This window comes from Anomaloglossus baeobatrachus, chromosome 2 (assembly GCF_048569485.1).
Source record: "Anomaloglossus baeobatrachus isolate aAnoBae1 chromosome 2, aAnoBae1.hap1, whole genome shotgun sequence".
Classification (NCBI taxonomy): Eukaryota; Metazoa; Chordata; class Amphibia; order Anura; family Aromobatidae; genus Anomaloglossus; species Anomaloglossus baeobatrachus.
Genome location: NC_134354.1, coordinates 628,238,876 through 628,258,390, shown reverse-complemented (window position 1 = coordinate 628,258,390; position 19,515 = coordinate 628,238,876). Strand labels below are relative to the sequence as shown.

General features: G+C 42.2%; 1 protein-coding gene across 1 annotated transcript in view; it reads right to left on the bottom strand.

Annotated features, from left to right (window-relative positions):
• Positions 1–3,667: 3,667 nt before the first annotated feature.
• Positions 3,668–19,515, bottom strand: part of GTF2F2 (general transcription factor IIF subunit 2) — a 358,278-nt gene continuing 342,430 nt past the window's right edge. Inside the window, exon 9 of the mRNA XM_075334385.1 lies at positions 3,668–4,083. Coding sequence (XP_075190500.1) covers positions 3,964–4,083 — 120 coding nt within the window. The 3' untranslated portion in view covers positions 3,668–3,963. The remainder of the gene's footprint in view (positions 4,084–19,515) is intronic.

The following is a 19,515-nucleotide window of genomic DNA, read 5'->3' as shown; positions in this document are numbered from 1 at the left end:
GTGTAGCGGGCTTTACTATCCCGGGCAATGCCCGGGTAACTACAGCTAGTAACATATTCAAAAAAATGTGAGGTGTGTACTCACTTTTGTCATATACTGTAAGTACCCCACTGCATTCTATCATATTAAACAGAAGGACAGATAAATTCTTAGTGTTATAGGTAGTTTCCCTTTCAGGGTTCCTGATCCTCACAGATCCTCTTCATTATAAGTAGTTGTTGCATTTTCACCGGACGTTTTCCTACTATACAAGAACCTTGTAGAGAGTCTTAATTAGTTCCTCATGTCATCGCCAATACGGTGATGTGACATCCAAGTCGGATCCATTCAAGTCACTCAAGTCTATATAATGGATTGAAAGAGCAATTGTACGACTGCATCTTTAAATATGCAAAATAAATACTATTTGCAAAGCAGGGACTAGAGTAGAGGTCAGCAACCTTCAGTTATTGTGAAACTTCAACTCCCACAATGCTACAACAGGGCATGCTGGGAGTTGTAGTTTCCCAACAAAAATTGGGTTGAAAATGGGCTGAAAATTCCTGATCTAGGTGGTTTCTGCAAATATTGCTTAACTTTGCAGCACAGGGCAGACACTTTAAAATTTCTTTCACAGGACAAGTATACATGGGATGGATATATGGCAGATTCTTTCCTGTGTATTTCCAGCATAGTACAGTAAAAGTACAGTAAAGTGAATAAGTGTCACGTTGTCTCTCAGTTGTGAGAGACTAGTGACAGGTTCTGGGCCAGAGTCTCACTTTCCCTTGTGAGACTCTGCAGATTAAATGTATTCCCTTTCCTTTGGAGAGGAGTGGGTTAATGACAGTATTCTTTGCAAGCAAGCATTTTCTTTACCTTCTCACGTGTTTCTGCTTTGGACCAATCCCAGTTCTTATATATACCCCCTGGTCGCAGCAGAGTGTGCCGGTTTTTCACATTCATTTGGATGCTTGGCCAGCGTCCTTCACCTGCAAGCTCACTAGCCAGGGCTAATACAGGGTCTCCGGTATCCTGTTCGGCGACAGGTACGGAACCTGTATAGGGATTGGCTAGGAGTGTAGGATACAGCTACAGGTGAGTGAAGGTGGTGTCCCATCTTCCCCCTCACTAGTGCTAGGGCCCACCATTGTTTAGGTTCCCCGATGTACCCTTTCTTGTGTTGTGTGTCGAGTCGTGCGCCATACTTTCCTGTCACTATCGTGACAATAAGATTAGAAGATTTTCACTTCATAAAATGTGCATCATTGCACCATCAAAATTAAGAATGTTTTTTGCCACTATGAAATCTCAATGTGGCTTTTTTACTGCAAAAACTTCCACAGCCGATCAGTCTTGTACAGAGGGACCCTAAGGGTGCGTGCCCGATCAGTGTTCTGGACGCAGTATTTTTTCCCTGAGTGTAAAACGCTGCGCTATACAGTCCAAGCACAGTGGATGGGATTTATAGAAATCCCATGTTCACTGTGCTTCTTTTCCCGCAGCGTAAACTGACATGCAGTCTGGCTTCCCGAGTTGCAGGCTTTCAATTTATGTTTGTGGAGCCACGAGTGTTATCCACAGGGACAACAGAGAGAAAGTCTGTGGCTGCCCGAACCCTGATCGTGGGCATGGATGCTGCATTCTTCTGTGGAGAGCATGTCCAGATCGTGGGCATGTACCTTAATAGTTTAATTACATGCAATAAATAAAACATCTACAGAAGTGCCAATAGGTTTTATGGAATGAATCTTACACCATATAATGATAAGCATGAAGTGGCATCTCCTCAATAAGCCAAATGACAACTAATTTGACCAAGAATTAAAGCCACTATGTATATGAATTTTCCGGATATCCCAGGTTCAGTTGCACTTACCAGTTGTGCACTTTAGATAATGTTACAGAGACACAAGCAGTCAGCTTACTAATATTACTAAAAAAAATGACTACTATCAAACTAAAGTGTCCTTACTAGTATGGGGCAACAGAACAACAGAATGGTGAGAAGACTACGGAAAGTTAATTCAGTACATTCACATTAAAACACAGTGGGTAAAAAAAAAGTGTGTGTGAATGTAATATATATATTACATTCACATGTGTATGTGTGTATGTATGTATGTGTATATATATATATATATATATATATATATATATATATATATATAAAAAAATGTATATATGGTATATATATAAATGTGTGTATATGAATAACATACTGTGTGTGTGTGTGTATACACACACACTATGTTATTCATATGCACACATTTAAGCTGCAACGTAACCATGTTCACAATTAAACATAATTCAAAAAATCTTATTTCACATAAACCTGTGCTAAAAAAAAAGCCCCCCCCCAAAAAAAAACCCCCAACCTAATATTGCGCAGTTCAGCCCAAAACTAAAAAGCTTTTAACCAATGACACCATAATTTCATTTGTCGTTGCCCTCTAGTGGTCATAAAACAATTTGCTTTCTAAAAAGTTTGGGAGTTTTGTCACAATTAGGTTGTATACTACAGCTGTACAATATTTAGCAGATTTTTTTTTCTTTCTAAAGATACTTCTCATTTTCAGACCTTTGTAAGCCATACAGAGAAGTATTGTCTGTACTGCACTGAATAAAACCACCGTGAACCTTCAGCTGGATTCCTCTTGATTTATTGCTAATCACCACTCCCTTCACATTTTACAGCTTCATACAACTCTAAAGGTTGTACCAGTATTAGGATGTAATGCTGCTGTGTTCATTACCTCCTGATTTAATTTGTGTCTATTTTGAAACATATGCCGCTCTTATGTCACAAAATAGTCTAGAAAATGTGTGAGAACTGAAGAGCCTTAAGGGGGCTTTACACGTTGTGACATCGCTAACACTATATCGTCGGGGTCACGTTGTTAGTGACGCACATCCGGCGCCGTTAGCGACGTCGCAGCGTGTGACAGCCTGGGCGACCTAAAACGATCGTAAAAAAACCAAAAAAACATTTGTTTAGGAGAGGTCGTTTAATAACAAAAAATCGTTGTCAGGTAAGTAGCAATGTTGTTCGTCGTTCCTGCGGCAGCACACATCGCTATGTGTGACACCGCAGGAGTGACGAGCATCTCCTTACCTCCGTCCACCGGCAATGAGGAAGGAAGGAGGTGGGCGGGATGTTACGTACCGCTCATCTCCGCCCCTCCGCTTCTATTGGCCGGCCGCTTAGTGACGTCGCGGTGACGCCGAATGCAGCTCCCCCTTGAAGGAGGGATTGTTCTGTGGCCACAGCAACGTCGCTGACCAGGTATGTGCGTGTGACGCTGCCGTAGCGATAATGTTCGCTACGGCAGCGATCACACAATATTGCACACACGACGGGGGCGGGTGCTATCGCGCTCCACATCATTAGCAATTGCTAGCGATGTCGCAGCATGTAAAGCACCCTTTAGATTGGAGATTTGTTGTCAGTAATGTCATACAATGAATGATGCAAAATTGGCCATTGGTAAAAGTGATCATCTGAGATTTCGGTAACGAGCCTAGATAAGTTTATATTTTAGTGTCAGTAGGTCACAAGATATTAGTCCTAGGAATCATGTCATCTCCAGGTCGCCTACATTTTTTATTCACTTCTAAATATCGCAATGGTTTCCCCAGGTCTTGAATGCTTACAAAAACAGATGAAGAAAAAATGCAAAAGACACAATTTAGAATAAAACAAAAACTTTATTGCTAGGGGAATGTCCTCATCCAAAATCTTTTTTTTTTTTTTTTTTTTTTTTTTTTTTTAGAAAAATTAGACTAAACACATCTAAATGGAAGCAAATGCACAAGGACTGTAGATGGCAGTCTTCTGCATACAAAGTAAGTGTGCCCACGAGTAAGGAGTTTCCAATTCACTAGTCGTCATTGCATTGAGCTGCTGATCATCCATAGAAATGGAAAAACAAAGCTGTGATGTGTGTTTAGCTCCACAGCACCGTGATCTCTTACAAAACAGCATTAGTCACTTTTATCTTCTCCTTGGTAATGTCTGTACTCCGGCCTCAGCTCCCAAGTGTTCTTGTGAGTTCCTTTCACGTTGTGAATGCAAATGTCTCGCAAAATTTCTTTCAGATAATTCTGAAGAAGAAAGAAAAAGATAAGCAAGCTGAAAATGATCAGAAGGAAATGCAAATTACCACATTAGTATCCATAGCTGTACACTTCATAAACAGCTCCTGACCATGCGAGAAGCTGCTAATAATGAGTGAGGGTGCTCGCCACTGCTCGATCAAGCATCGGGGTTCTCGCGCAGCAATTGAGCACAGAGTATAATGGAAGTCAGTGAGAAACTTAAGTATTTTCAAGCTCTGACTCTCGATCGAGTAACAAGCAGTGGCGAGCACGCTCACTCAACACTAGTTACAAACGATTATACAAATGATATTTAGAAATAGTTCTGAATATCAACTTCCGTGTGTGTGTATGTATGTACGTACCGATACATGAGGAATAATACCATCTCTGGTTATTACATGACTCTTAAGGGGGCTTTACACGCTAGGATATCGCTAGCGAGCGTACCCGCCCTCGTCGTTTGTGCGGCACGGGCAAATCGCTGCCTGTGGCGCACAATATCGCTAATACCTGTCACACGGATTTACCTTCCAAGCGACGTCACTGTGGCCGGTGAACAGCATCTTTTCTAAGGGGGCAATTTGTGCGGCATCACAGCGACGTCACACGGCAGGCGTCCAATTGAAGCGGAGTGGCGGAGAGCAGCCGCAGGAAAGTTACGCCCACCTCGTTGCCGGAGGACGCAGTTAAGCGGTTGTTCGTCATTCCCGGGGTGTCGCACGTAGCGATGTGTGCTGCCTCAGGAACGACGAACAACGTACGTCAACAACGACCGAGATTTTGAAAATGAACGACGTGTCAACGATCAAGTGAGTATTTTTGATCATTAACACGCGCTCCTAGCTGTTACACGCAACAACGTCGCTAACGAAGCCGGATGTGAGTCACGAATTCAGTGACCCCGAAGACATATCGTTAGCGATATCGTTGTGTGTAAACGGGCCTTTATTCTGCATTTCCTCTCGGTGTGCACCACCTCCAAGTTTCAGTTGTGGCTGGGGACCAGAACTGCGGTGGCATCTCCCATTCCAGCTCTCCTGTCTCTATGTGGCCGATATGCAGAAGTAGCAGCAGCAGCAGCAGCAGAAAAGATGACTTTAGAAAGCAGTAAAGTGGAGTTTATCAGTGAATCTAGCTCTAGTGAGATAAAACACTAAAAAGTAGCCAAAGCATCCTAGGCACCTCTCACTCTGCTTTAAAAAAAAAACGTCTAAACACTTGTAATCGACTATTACATAAATTATACAATGTGTGAAGAGAGCCTTAAGCCTGCTTTACACCTTACGATCCAGCATACGATATCGTATGCGATCGTAACCGCCCCCATTGTATGTGTGGCACGTTCAATTTGTTGAACGTGTCGTACAAACGATTAACCCCCGTCACACGTACTTACCCGTCCATACGACCTTGATGTGGGCGGCGAACGTCCACTTCCTGGAGTGGGAGGGACGTTCGCAGTCACATCAACGTCACGCGGCAGCCGGCCAATAGAAGCGGAGGGGCGGAGCTGAGCGGGACGTAAACATCCCGCCCACCACCTTCCTTCCGCATTGCTGGCCGGGAGCCGCAAGACGCAGGTAAGATCTGTTCATCGTTCCCGGGGTGTCACACACTGCGATGTGTGCTACCACGGGTACGATGAACAATCTGACGTTCGATTCTAGAGAAATGAACGATGTGCGTGCGATGAACGTTTTACCATTCAATCGCACGTACCTGTCACACACTGCAATGTACCTTACGATGCCGGATGTGCGTCACTTACGACGTGACCCGGCCGACACATTGTAAGATACATTGCAGCGTGTAAAGCGGGCTTTAGGTGTCATTCAGACAATTTTTTCTCATAGGAGTGCTATCTTTGTTTTTCATTTATAGCACTTGTATCTATAATCATCTATGAAGTAGTTCACATGTCCGTTTATTTTCTTGGACGGAGTGGTCCATTTTATATAATGACATTACAACAAGCTCTCCTCTCTAGGTGCACGTATTGACAGCAAGCTCAGGATCTAGTCACCCTACCTCTTGTCCACTGTTTGCCTACTACTGACGCCCAAACAAAGGTCTGCATTGCAATCTTCTTGTATCCAAGATGGCCACCAGATAGGGTGATTATATATAATTTAGTCTCACTTTTATTGCCAGCGTTGAGTTGCTTTAAACCTATCCGCACCTGGGGGATATGGCTCGTTTACACCCCATTCATACCTAGAGGACGCACCTAAATTAGAAATAAGGCTCTCTCTACATTTGTGTTCTCTCATTTTTATATGTACACTACAGTCCAAAAGTTTGGGGTCACTTAGATATTTCCTTATTTTTTAAAGAAACATACTTTTTTTCATTAAGCTAACATTAAATTAAACAGAAATACACAGTATACATTGTTAATGTGGTAAATGATTATTCTAGCTGCAAACATCTGGTTTTGAATGCAATATCTATATAGGTGTATATCCAGCAATCACCATTCCAGTGTTCTAATGGTACATTGTGTTTGCTAACTGTGTTAGAAGGCTAATGGATGTTTAGAAATACCTTGAAAACCCTTGTGCAAGTATGTTAGCACAGCTGAAAACAGTTTTGCTGATTAGAGGAGCTATAAAACTGACCTTCCTTTGAGCTCGTTGAGAATCTAGATCACTACATTTGTTGGTTCCATTAAACTCTCAAAACGGCCAGAAAAAAAGAGAACTTTCATTTGAAACTTGACAGTCTATTCTTGTTTTTAGAAATGAAGGATATTCCATGCATGAAATTGCCAAGAAACTGAAGATTTCCTACAATTGTGTGTACTACTCCCTTCAGAGGAGAGCACAAACAGGCTGTCATGGTTTCGACTCCCCGACCACATGGCTAGGGGCGGAGCCTTTATCCCGAGCCTCCCTTCCAGATAGAGGATGCTTTAAATAGTGTCATCCCCGGTGACTCAGCACCGGCTATAAGCTTAGCGCTGCTCTGCCTGTGATTGCTGGTCCCTGTAAGTGTTGGTCCTGACCTGTTCCTCCTGAGCCCTCACCCTCTGTGTCTGTTCCTCGTCCCCACCTCTGTTACTCCCTCCATCTCTAGTTGTTTATCCACTTCCTACCTCCCTTTCCCAGTTGTTCCTCTGGTATTGACCTCGGCCTTACTCCGACCTTGCAGCTGCTCGTTCCTTTGGTCTTCGTTCTCCCCGCTCAGTGTATGATCCGGTCTGCCTGACCATCCCCCGCACGCAACGCGGCATCTGCTTCCCGGCTTGTGCAGAGAGTTACTGCACCAAGCACACATGGCATGTCCACCTTCTTACTGACTCTGCACTGTCTAGCTCCTTTCTTGCAGGGCTCCAGCTCCCCCTAGTGGCAACCTGACACAGGCTCTAACCGGAGTAGAAAGTGAAGTGGGAGGCCCCGCTGCACAACTGAGCAAGAAGACAAGTACATTAGAGTCTCTAGTTTGAGAAATCAACGCCTCACAGGTCCTCAACTGGCAGCTTCATTATATAGTACCCGCAAAACGCCATTGTCAACGTCTACAGTGAAGAGGCGACTCCGGGATGCTGGCCTTCAGGGCAGAGTGGCAAAGAAAATGCCATATCTGAGACTAGCTAATAAAAGGAAAAGAATAATATGGGCAAAAGAACATTGGACAGAGATAAATTGGAAAAAAGTGTTATGGAAAGACTAATTAAAGCTTGAGGTGTTTGGATCACACAGAAGAACATTTGTGAGAGGCAGAACTACTGAAAAGATGCTGGAAGAGTGCCTGATGCCGTCTGTCAAGCATGGTGGAGGTAATGTGATGGTCTGGGGTTGCTTTGGTGCTGGTAAAGTGGGAGATTTGTACAAGGTAAAAGGGATTTTGCATAAAGAAGGCTACTACTCCATTTTGGAACGCTATGCCATACCCTGTGGACAGCGCTTGATTGGAGCCAATTTCATCCTACAACAGGACAATGACCCAAAGCACACCTCCAAATTATGCATGAACTATTTAAGGAAGAAGCAGGCAGCTGGTATTCTATCTGTAATGGAGTGGCCAGGCCAGTCACCAGATATGAACCCTATTGAGCCGTTTTGGGAGCATCTTGACCGTATGGTACTAAAAAAGTGCCCATCAAGCCAATCCAATTTGTGGGAGGGGCTTCTGGAAGCATGGGGTGAAATATCTCCAGATTACCTCAGCAAATTAACAGCTAGAATTTTGCTACAAAGGGCTCACTTTGACAAAAGCAAACGTTTGAAGGAGAAAATTATTTCAAGTAAAAATCATTATTTCTAACAGTCAATGTCTGGATTATATTTTCTATTCATTTGCTAAATAAGATAAATAAAAAGGCCAAGCACTGTTCATCCATGGAAACCTGCTACCTGCTCTGCAGATTTATCAAGACATGGCTACAGCTGATTTTAGATAAATCGGGGACCCAATCCTGATATATACCACCAACAGTCAAAGACTAGAAAACATTAGCAGAATTGCCATCTTTTTGTACATCATTCCTTACAAAACAGCCCCCTTAAATGTTTCAAGCTTTTCCCACATTTCAGGCTTCAAACATAAAAGATAAAAATTTTAATGTTATGGTTTAGAATCAACAACTGGGACACAATTGTGAAGTTGAACGAAATTTATTGCTTATTTTAAACTTTTTTAAGAAATAAATAACAGAAAATTGTGGTGTGCAATATTATTCGTCCCCTTTAAGTTAATACTTTGTAGCGCTACCTTTTGCTGCGATTATAGCTGCAAGTTGCTTGGGGTATGTCTCTATCAGTTTTGCACATCGAGAGGCTGAAATTCTTGCCCATTCTTCCTTTGCAAACAGCTGGAGCTGAGTGAGGTTGGATGGAGAGCGTTTGTGAACAGCAGTTTTCAGCTCTTTCCACAGATTATCAATTGGATTTAGGTCTGGACTTTGACTTGGCCATTCTAACACCTGGATACGTTTATTTGTGAACCATTCCATTGTAGATTATTCTTTGTTTGGGATCATTGTCTTGTTGGAAGACAAATCTCCGTCCTAGTCTCAGGTCTTTTGCAGACTCCAGAAGATTTTCTTCAAGAATGGTCCTGTATTTGGCTCCATCCATCTTCCCATCAATTTTAATAATCTTCCCTGTCCCTGCTAAAGAAAAGCAGGCTCAAACCATGATGCTGCCACCACCATGTTTGACAGTGGGGATGGTGTGTTCAGGGTGATGAGCTGTGTTGCTTTTACGCCAAAGATATTATTTGGCATTGTGCCCAAATAGTTAGATTTTGGTTTCACCTGAGCACCTTCTTCCACATGTTTGGTGTGTCTCCCAGGTGGCTTGTGGCAAACTTTAAACAACACTTTTTATGGATGTCTTTGAGAAATTGCTTTCTCCTTGCCACTCTTCCATAAAGGCCAGATTTGTGCAGTGTTTGATTGTTGTCCTATGGACAGACCCTCCCACCTCAGCTGTAGCTCTCTGCAGTTCATCCAGAGTAATCATGGGCCTCTTGGCTGCATCAATGATCAGTCTTCTCCTTGTTTGAGATGAAAGTTTGGAATGGACGGCCGGGTCTTGGTAGATCTGCAGTGGTGTGATACTCCTTCCATTTCAATATGATCGCTTGCACAGTTCTCCTTCGAATGTTTAAACTTGTGGAAAACTTTTTGTAACCAAATCCTGCTTTAAACTTCTCGACAACAGTATCACGGACATACCTGTTCTGTTCCTTGGTCTTCATGATGGCATCTGTGCTTTAAACAGAACACTGAGTCTATCACAGAGCAGGTGCATTTATACGGAGACTTGATTACACACAGGTGGCATATATTTATCATCATCATTATCAGTCATTCAGGACAGCATTGGATCATTCAGAGATCCTCAATGAACTTCTGGAGTGAGTTTGCTGCACTGAAAGTAAAGGGGATGAATAATATTGCACGCCCCAATTTTCAGTTATTTATTTTTTAAAAATGTATAAAATAAGCAATAAATCTCATTCAACTTCACAATTGTGTCCCACTTGTTTTTGATTCTTCACCATAACATTAAAATTTTTATCTTTATGTTTGAAGCCTGAAATGTGGGAAAAGGTTGAAAAATTCAAGGGAGTCAAATACTTTCGCAAGGCACTATATACACTGTGCACGGACACACACAGACACACACACACATATATTTATACACTGTGTATATTACATATATTTTTTTTACTACACATATATGATATACATGTATATGCTTATATAGTGTGCATATTATATCTATCTATCTATATATACACTCCCCCCCCCTAAAAAGTTTGGACACACCTTCTCATTCAAAGAGTTTCTTTATTTTCATGACTCTGAAAATTGTAGATTCACATTGAAGGCATCAAAACTATGAATTAACACATGCGGTATGAAATACTTAACACAAAAGTGTGTAGCCACCTTTTGCTTTGATTACTACTTTGCGCACTCTTGGCATTCTCTTGATGAGCTTCAAGAGGTAGTCACCAGAAATGGTTTTCACTTCACAGGTGTGCCCTGTCAGGTTTAATAAATGGGATTTCTTGCCTTATAAATGGGGTTGGGACCATCAGTTGTGTTGTACAGAAGTCTGGTGGATACACAGCTGATAGTCCTACTGAATAGACTGTTAGAACTTGTATTATGGCAAGAAAAAAGCAGCTAAGTAAAGAAAAATGAGTGGCCATCATTACTTTAAGAAATGAAGGTCAGTCAGTCCGAAAAATTGGGAAAACTTTGAAAGTGTCCCCAAGTGCAGTGGCTAAAACCATCAAACACTACAAAGAAACTGAGTCACATGAGGACTGTCCCAGGAAACGAAGACCAAGAGTCACCTCTGCTATGGAAGATAAGTTTATCCGAGTCACCAGCCTCACAAATCGCAGGTTAACAGCAGCTCATATTAGAGACCAGGTCAATGCCACACAGAGTTCTAGCAGCAGACACATCTCTACAACAACTGTTAAGAGAAGACTGTCCAGCAGGCCTTCATGGTAAAATAGCTGCTAGGAAACCACTGCTAAGGACAGGCAACAAGCAGAAGAGACTTGTTTGGGCTAAACAACACAAGGAATGGACATTAGACCAGTGGAAATCTGTGCTTTGGTCTGATGAGTCCAAATTTGAGATCTTTGGATCCAACCACCGTGTCAATGTGCGACGCAGAAAAGGTGAACGGATGGACTCTACATGCCTGGTTCCCACCGTGAAGCATGGAGGAGGAGGTGTGATGGTGTGGGGGTGCTTTGCTGGTGACACTGTTGGGGATTAATTCAAAATTGAAGGCATACAGAACCAGCATGGCTACCCACAGCATCTTGCAGTGACATGCTATTCCGTCCAGTTTGCGTTTAGTTGGACCATCATTTATTTTTTCAACAGGACAATGACCCCAAACACACCTCCAGGCTGTGTAAGGGCTATTTGACAAAGAAGGAGAGTAATGGGGTGCTAAGCCAGATGACCTGGACTCCACAGTCACCAGACCTGAACCCAATCGAGATGGTTTAGGGTGAGCTGGACCACAGAGTGAAGGCAAAAGGGCCAACAAGTGCTAAGCATCTCTGGGAACTCCTTCAAGACTGTTGGAAGACCATTTCCGGTAACTACCTCTTGAAGCTCATCAAGAGAATGCCAAGAGTATGCAAAGCAGTAATCAAAGCAAAAGGTACTTTGAAGAATTTAGAATATAAGACACATTTTCAGTTGTTTCACACTTTTTGTTAAGTATTTCACATTCCACATGTGTTAATTCATAGTTTTGATGCCTTCAATGTGAATCTTCAATTTCCAGAGTCATGAAAATAAAGAAAACTCTTTGAATGATGGGTGTCCAAACTTTTGGTCTGTACTAATATTATATATATATATATATATATATATATATATATATATATATATATATATATATATATACATATATATATATATATATATATATATATATATATATATATATATATATATATATATATACACACACACACACACACACACACACACACACACACACACACATATATATATACATTTGTATTTATACACACACACACTTACTTTAGGTCAAGAAAAATTTGGACAGTGACAGAAGTTTTGGCATTTTAGTTGTTTACCAAAACAGATTCAAGATACAGTTCTATAATCAATAAGGGATTAATGTCCCCTTGATTGAAGTAAATTAGCATTTTAGACCCCAATATCTCAAAAATAGAGCGGAGAATTAACAAAGGAAAACGTTTATTCAGTTCTTCAGCCACTTGATAAGTACCCAGTTTAGCATGCAAAAGGTGGTAAAGGCTAGGTTCACACTTCTGTTGTTTTAAATCCGTCAGGTCCGTCAGCAACGGATCAGTCGTTTTTAAGTTGTCAACTGATGCAACGGATGTGTTTTTCACAGGATTCCTTTCACATGAATCCTGTGAAAAAACTGATCCGTTGCGTCCGTTGCATCCGCTATGCGTTCGTTTTTTGATGGATCAGTCATGATCCGTTTGTGTTTGGGACAGCCCAGTGGGTGTGCCAAACCAGCTGGGCATGCTCAGTAGAGCATGACGGAATCCAGCGCTGGATTCCGTCATAAGACGGATTACGACGGAATCTAGCACCATAGACATACATGACAAGCGTGACGGACTGCGGCGGATTCCTGCGTGGTGCGTCAATGTTGACGGCCAGAAAAACGTTACATTCTGCGTTGCTCCCCGCCCAGCGGTCAGTCAAAAAACGACGGACCGCAATGCAGCGGACGCAACGCAGGGTCATCAGTCGCAATCCACCACTAATGCAAGTCTATGGGACACAACGGAATCCGCTAAACGGATAGCGTTGTTTACCATAGCAGCGGATTAAGACTGATACATTTTAGCGGAAATGTGAACTTAGCCTAAGGGTCTTCTAAGGAATGACTGACACAGCCAGTGGTAGAAGGACAAATACAGCAAAGAATATTGATTTCACCTTCCTACACATTAAAGGGATCCTCTCAGGTGAATCATGCTGTTCAGACCATGGGCCGCATGAATTGTTTACTGGTTGTACAAACTGCAGCCAAGTATGTTATTCTCTGGAAAGCTTTGGCGTTCCAGAGGTAATACACTTTGAAGGTGCAGCCAGAAACCATATCCGGAACTCAGACTAGTCCAGAACAGCCTCCCTCTTCTCAGAATTGCTGCAGTTGACTGGCAGTTCCCTACTTATGTAGATTATACATGTGAGTGAGACGCCTGCAGACAAGTGTGATCTCCAGCCAGATCTTTAAAGTATATGCTATTGTATTTCAGAGAATAATCTACCTGGCAGCAATTGTGATGTGAGGCTGCAGTTTATGCTGCCCGTGGTTTGGTCGGCATGAATCGCCTGACATATTCCCTTTCTCAGAGAAGTGTGATATTCTAGGTTTAGAGAAGAGGAACTCGATTCTTCATGCCAATACATATTCTATTATGTGATTCTTCCGATGTAAAATTGTAAATGTAAAATTCATGTCAGCTTTCTCTTGACTTCTTTCAGAAATGAGTATGAATATTATGGGCAGCTCATTATATAAGCCATGAAAAGAAGTTTCACAGTGTTCGATCATTATGGCTAATTGATAATTTAGACATTTGAACCTTTTTATTATATCCTAGATAGCTATAAGTCTTGAGTATGTTCTAATAATAATAATCTTTATTTATATAGCGCCAACATATTCCGCAGCGCTTTACAATTCAGGAGGATCGTATACAAGCAAGTAACAATTATGGAAAATACAATATTTAGAGGGGAAAAAAAAAAAAAAGACAACCCTGCTTGTGAGAGCTTACAATATACAATGAGATGGGGGGGGGGGCAAGGTACAAGTGCTTATTTACAATGACAATCCAGCCATCTCAAGGAAATGGGGGATAGATTATGGTTTCTATTTAAACGCTGCTTCTTCTCTCATCTATAGGTGTGTTTTTTTCTATTTTATAGCCTAAAAAGCTATTTGCTAAACTTTGCTATAGCAGAATTGGATAAAGCTGCAGTCACTATCTACAACACAAAAAGTGTACAACATGTCCTCAACCAGCAGATGGCAGCAAACACCAACACTTTACTCATTCCGGCATTCCTCACTTCTCTAACATGGTATAAAACTGAATGCACAGCAGACTTCACAATACAAACAGTATATATTATTAACCCCTTTACATAAAGTCTTTTCACCTTCCTGACTGGGCCAAATCTTAAAATTCTGACCGGTGTTACTTTTTGTGCTAATAACTCTGGAATGCTTCAATATTTCCCAGTGATTCTGAGACAGGTTTTTTCCTGACACATTGTACATTATGTTAGTGGTAAATTTTGTTCAATATGATTTGCGGTTATTAAAAATATATATTTACAATGAAAATTGACAAAACATGAAAAAAATTAGCAATGTTTTAATTTTGAATCTTTATATCACACATCATTAATTAACACTTCCTACTTGTCAACTTTACATCAGTGTTGTGAATGTCATCCAAGTGGGTGCTGGTGTGGAGCTCCCTTTGGTGGCCAGCAATGGTAATGAAGCGGAGTCTAAATCTGTACATCAAAGTAGTGGAGAATATAACCGCAAGATCAGATGCTGTGCCGGATAAACTTTATTCAAGCTTCAGTGCAGAGTAAAATCAGCGGTGGGAGGAGACCTGGATACCGACCCCTCACTGAGAACGACGGCCGTTTCGCCTATAATTAGGCTTCTACGGGTCCACCAAAGTGGACCCGTAGAAGCCTAATTACAGGTGAAACGGCCGTCGTTCTCAGTGAGGGGTCGGTATCCAGGTCTCCTCCCGCCGCTGATTTTACTCTGCACTGAAGCTTGAATAAAGTTTATCCGGCACAGCAGCTGATCTTGCGGTTATTTTCTCCACTACTATGATGTTCGGGACGCTGCTTCTCATGTAACCTGCACGCTGCATCCGGATCATACATCTGTGCTGGTGCAGTATCTTCCAGGACGTGAGTTTCTAACTGGGTAACAGAGACGCACGAGTGGTGCAGGACTCACTCTTCTGAATACTTGGAGTCTGAATCTGTGACTCAAACAGGTGATGGAATTAATTAGGCATCCAGGAAGTCCTATTGCAGATCAGTCTAGTATATTTAGGAGAGCAGTGTCTGCCTGCTGGCCGCCGGTGATAGATGTTTCCTGCTGCTTCTGAAGCTTCTGAAGATGGCTAGGAGTTTTCCCTTCAGTTTCTCCCATTTATTCTGTGCCTGAATCTACTCCAGATAAGTTTACTAGTTTCTGTGCTTAATTGCTAGAATTGCACTTAAGGGTGTTTCTGCTTATTCCATTTTGTTATGTGTTTTGGTTTCTTGTTTGTGAGGATCTGTCTCTCTGCTTTTGTGAGCTGGGCAGTTTCTCCAGCAAGAAAGGGATCTTGCTCCCTGTTCATGTTTGGATTATTTGCACGTTAGAATATTATTTATTTGTTCTGTGATTTTGTTTCTTCCCATTATATCTGTAGTTCTGTTTAAAGTGTCTGGCACAAGAGTACCTGATATAGTGGGGGAGAGACCGTGTGGTCTTAGTATTTTTTTTTCCTATCAGGTGTTTGGTATTTTTTGCAGGCCGCAATCAGTTATCTTTCCTGTCCTTTTGTATCTAGTAAGTTGGGCCTCACCTTTGCTAATCTATATTTTCTGTGTATTGTGTTTTCTTACATCACCGTCGTTTACAAGTTGGGGGCTTGCTATTTCTTTGGGGACTGCTCCGAGGCGAGTTAGGATTGCTCATTTTTATCTTTGAGGTGTAGCAAGTTTCTCCAGCAGTGACGAGATGTCTAGGTGTGTTAGGAACATCCCACTGCTACTTCTAGTGTTGACCGATAGATAGGGGATTGCATTCAGCTTAGTTTCCAACTACTCTTGTGGTTTTTTTTTTCCTGATTAATGGGATTTTTTGTGATCGTTCACGGTTACCAGTTCATAAGACATCAGCACCATTTTTTAATTTATTTTTTTTTTGTTAGAAAGTTAAAACCTGTCACCAGATATTTTATGTATAAACCTAAACGAGCACCTTCAGCAGTGTCTGTGCTGCATTTCATAAAGGAGCATATCCCCTGAGCCTCCCTGTATACCTTCCAAATACCTTGTTGAAAATCTCCTGCACTCTATGTAAATCTTTCGCTCCATTCCAATGGGCACGCTTGGTGCGGCTCCTTTCCCCCTTTCTTTGTCTGAAAGCCATCCTCTTGTTATGAGTGTCGTGGCTGACGCCTTCTGCATCATCCATATAGCTGGGTGATATCTACAGTCTGCGCAGAGTCATCAATTGTTTGCACAGTTGCACTTTGCTCTGCCCCATTGTGGGCAGAGCCTAATAAATGAGTGCATATGCACATAACAGCAAGGTCTCTGCGCGGGCGCTAAATTTCACCTTGCAATGTTGAGGTGTTCCACATACCCGGAAGAAATCTTGCACATGTGCAGAGACCTCTTTGTTTTCCGCATGTGCAATTATCTATTAGGTTCTACTAGCAGTAGGGCAGAGCAAAGTGAGCTGATGCGAGCCGTCGATTGCTCTGCATAGGCGCAAGATTTCACTCAGCTATGTGGATGCCGCAGGATGCATCATCCCATCATAACAAGAGGACGACTATCAGTGCGGAGAGAAGGGACAGACGCTGCAGTAAACACGTCCATCGGGCCAGACCGAAAGATTTCCATACAGTGAGGAGATTTTCAAAAGGTATTTGGGGGTATACAGGGAGGGTCAGGGGATAATATGCTCTTTTATGGAATGCAGCACAGGCACTGCTGAAGGTGGTAAGTTTTGGTTTATATATGAAAAATCTGGTGACAGATCCCCTTTAAAAGTTTATCAGCAATTTCTCATGTTTCCAATAAAATATACAAAACCACAAAAGCATTTTGATCAGGGACCACATCACATTTGAAGTGACATTGAGGGGCCTATATGACATAAAATAGCCAAAAGTGACAATTTAAGAACATCTCAAAACCACATCCAAGAAGTTTATTAACCCTTTAGGTGCATCACAGAAACTAAAGCACTGTGGAAGATAAAGAAAATTATACCTTTTCCCACAAAAATATTGCTATAGCTCCAAATTTTTCATTTTTACAAGAGTAACAAGAGAAAACAGACCATAGAATCTGTTTCTCAATATTTCCCAAGTACACAGATACCCAATGTGTGGTGGAAAACTACTGCTTGGGTGCACGGCAGAGCTCAGAAGGGAAGGAGCACCATTTGAAATTTGGAGTGCCATTTTGGGTGGTATAGATTGCAGACACCATGTCATATATGAAGGTCCCCTCACATGCCAAGAGAGTAGAAACCTCCCGTACACATAAAATAAACCCATTCTGGAAACTACACCTCTCAAGTGCCATATTGGAGTTCAGATTTAGTTGGACATGCCAGAAAAGCAGACCCTCCTCTAAGTGATCCCATTTTAGAAGCTACACCACAATGGGCGTACCCAGCAAGGGCACGCACCTATTATGACCTGTCTGTCAGGTAGTGGGTGCATCAGGCAGAGCAGGTGGTGAGGAGAGGACAAGGCGGCATGGTGCATCGGCACCCACCACCCACTAGTACCGCAGGGCAGGCTGAACGCTGCTCCTGCAGCCGCTCCTAGTAGGAGCTATAAAATCCCGTCCTCAGTGCCTGCCGGCCGCTCTGCACTGCAAATCAGCACAGCGGGGATTGGATTGGAGTGATGACATTGACCTCATCACTCTGTGCCCCGTTGTGTCGAGTCCTGCAGTGCAGAGTGGCCGGCAGTCACAAGCTGGGGAGACTGCTGGGAGGCGGAGCTGCTGCCACAAGTAAAAAAAAAAAAAAAAAAAAAAATATTAAGTCAGACAGTCTGGGGAGCTGTTGTTTATGATAGGGCGGGTTGAATATGGGAGCCCTATGGGGGTCCTTATATGAGATACAGCCCACCATAGGGCTGCTATCATGTGAGCCCTATAGAGGGGCTGTATATGATATGGGAGCCCTATGAGGGGCTGCATATGACATGGGAGCCCTAAGGGGGGACTGTATATGAGATGGGAGCTCTATGGGGGGCTGTATACAGTATGTGTTTGTCGGGGGGGCCCTAGGACCTGGAAGCACCATGTGACCGGTGACATTGCCCGGTCACATGGTGCTGTTTAAGGTCCTGCTCCAGGTCCTGCGCTGCATAAATGCAGAAATACGCAGCATATGAACTCACCTTTTTCTTTAAAACAACTAATCGTTCGAATTTATTCCAGTTATAATTTATTAGTTTGCCTTCTTATTTACATTTAGAAGACATCAAGGCTGCCTAAATGGATATAAGAAACTGGTTCCAAAAAGGTAAGTTAAGTAATTTCTGTAGGAAATGAAATTGAGAGGAAACAACCCAGCCTAAAGACATTTAACCATAAATTCCATGTTTTCCAACAGGTCTATAATAATGATCACTGATGAGTGAGTGTAATCATTACTATTCGCATTATTCGTTATTCGGCCAGTATCGCTGGTGCTCGTAAGTGATGTGTCGATCAATATGGATCTGACACAATCTGACAGCTCCCTTCACTACATAAAGTGAGCTGGCACCTCAGTGAGCAGATTGAACGTTAGGCTCCCTCTGGGGGGCACATTCACCTTTTCCGTTCTAATATTTTACAACCTGAACGACCATGGCTTGCCCCCCCCCCCCTAGTTTTGAACCTGGGTACACCCATGTACAACACTTCATGAATTCATCTAGGGGTGCAGTGAACATATTGACACCACACGTCACTGGATTTTATACCATTGGGTGGATAAAGAAAGAATAATTACATTTTTTTCACTAAAATGTGGTTTTAGCTCCAAGTTTTATAAGAGCTAATAAGAAAAAGAGGACCATACAGTTTGTTGTGTAATTTCTCTTGAGCATGCCAATATCCTCCATGTAAGTGATATTACTTTTGAGGTACAGTAAAAAGCTGAGAAGGGAACGAGCGCCATATTGGACTTCAGAATTTGCTGGAATGGTTTGCGGGTGCCCAAGGTGCCAGAATAGCGGAAATTCCCTATAAATGATCTCATTTTGCAAACTAGGGCTGCAATGAGCATATTGACCACACAGCTGTGTTACAATTTTTTATACTATTGGGCGGTGAAGGAAAAAAAAAGTAAGTACATTTTTACCACTAAAATATTGTTTTAGCCCTAGGATTTCCATTTTACACAAAGCGAATAGATAAAACAGCCCCCATGAGATGGGCAAGCACTAAAATGTTCTGGTGCTCAGTCTTCAAGTCGAACAGGTCAAATGCTTTGAAAGTGCTCATACAGATAGCCATAAAGAGAACATTTCCGGGAGGAGGGAGTTTTTTTTTTTTACATTTCACACATTACATCCGAAAATGTTGCTTTAACTCCAGTAAGAGCCATTCAGAGACTTCAAATGGCTCTCCCTGGGGTGCCTGCTCACATCATGCAGTGAAGC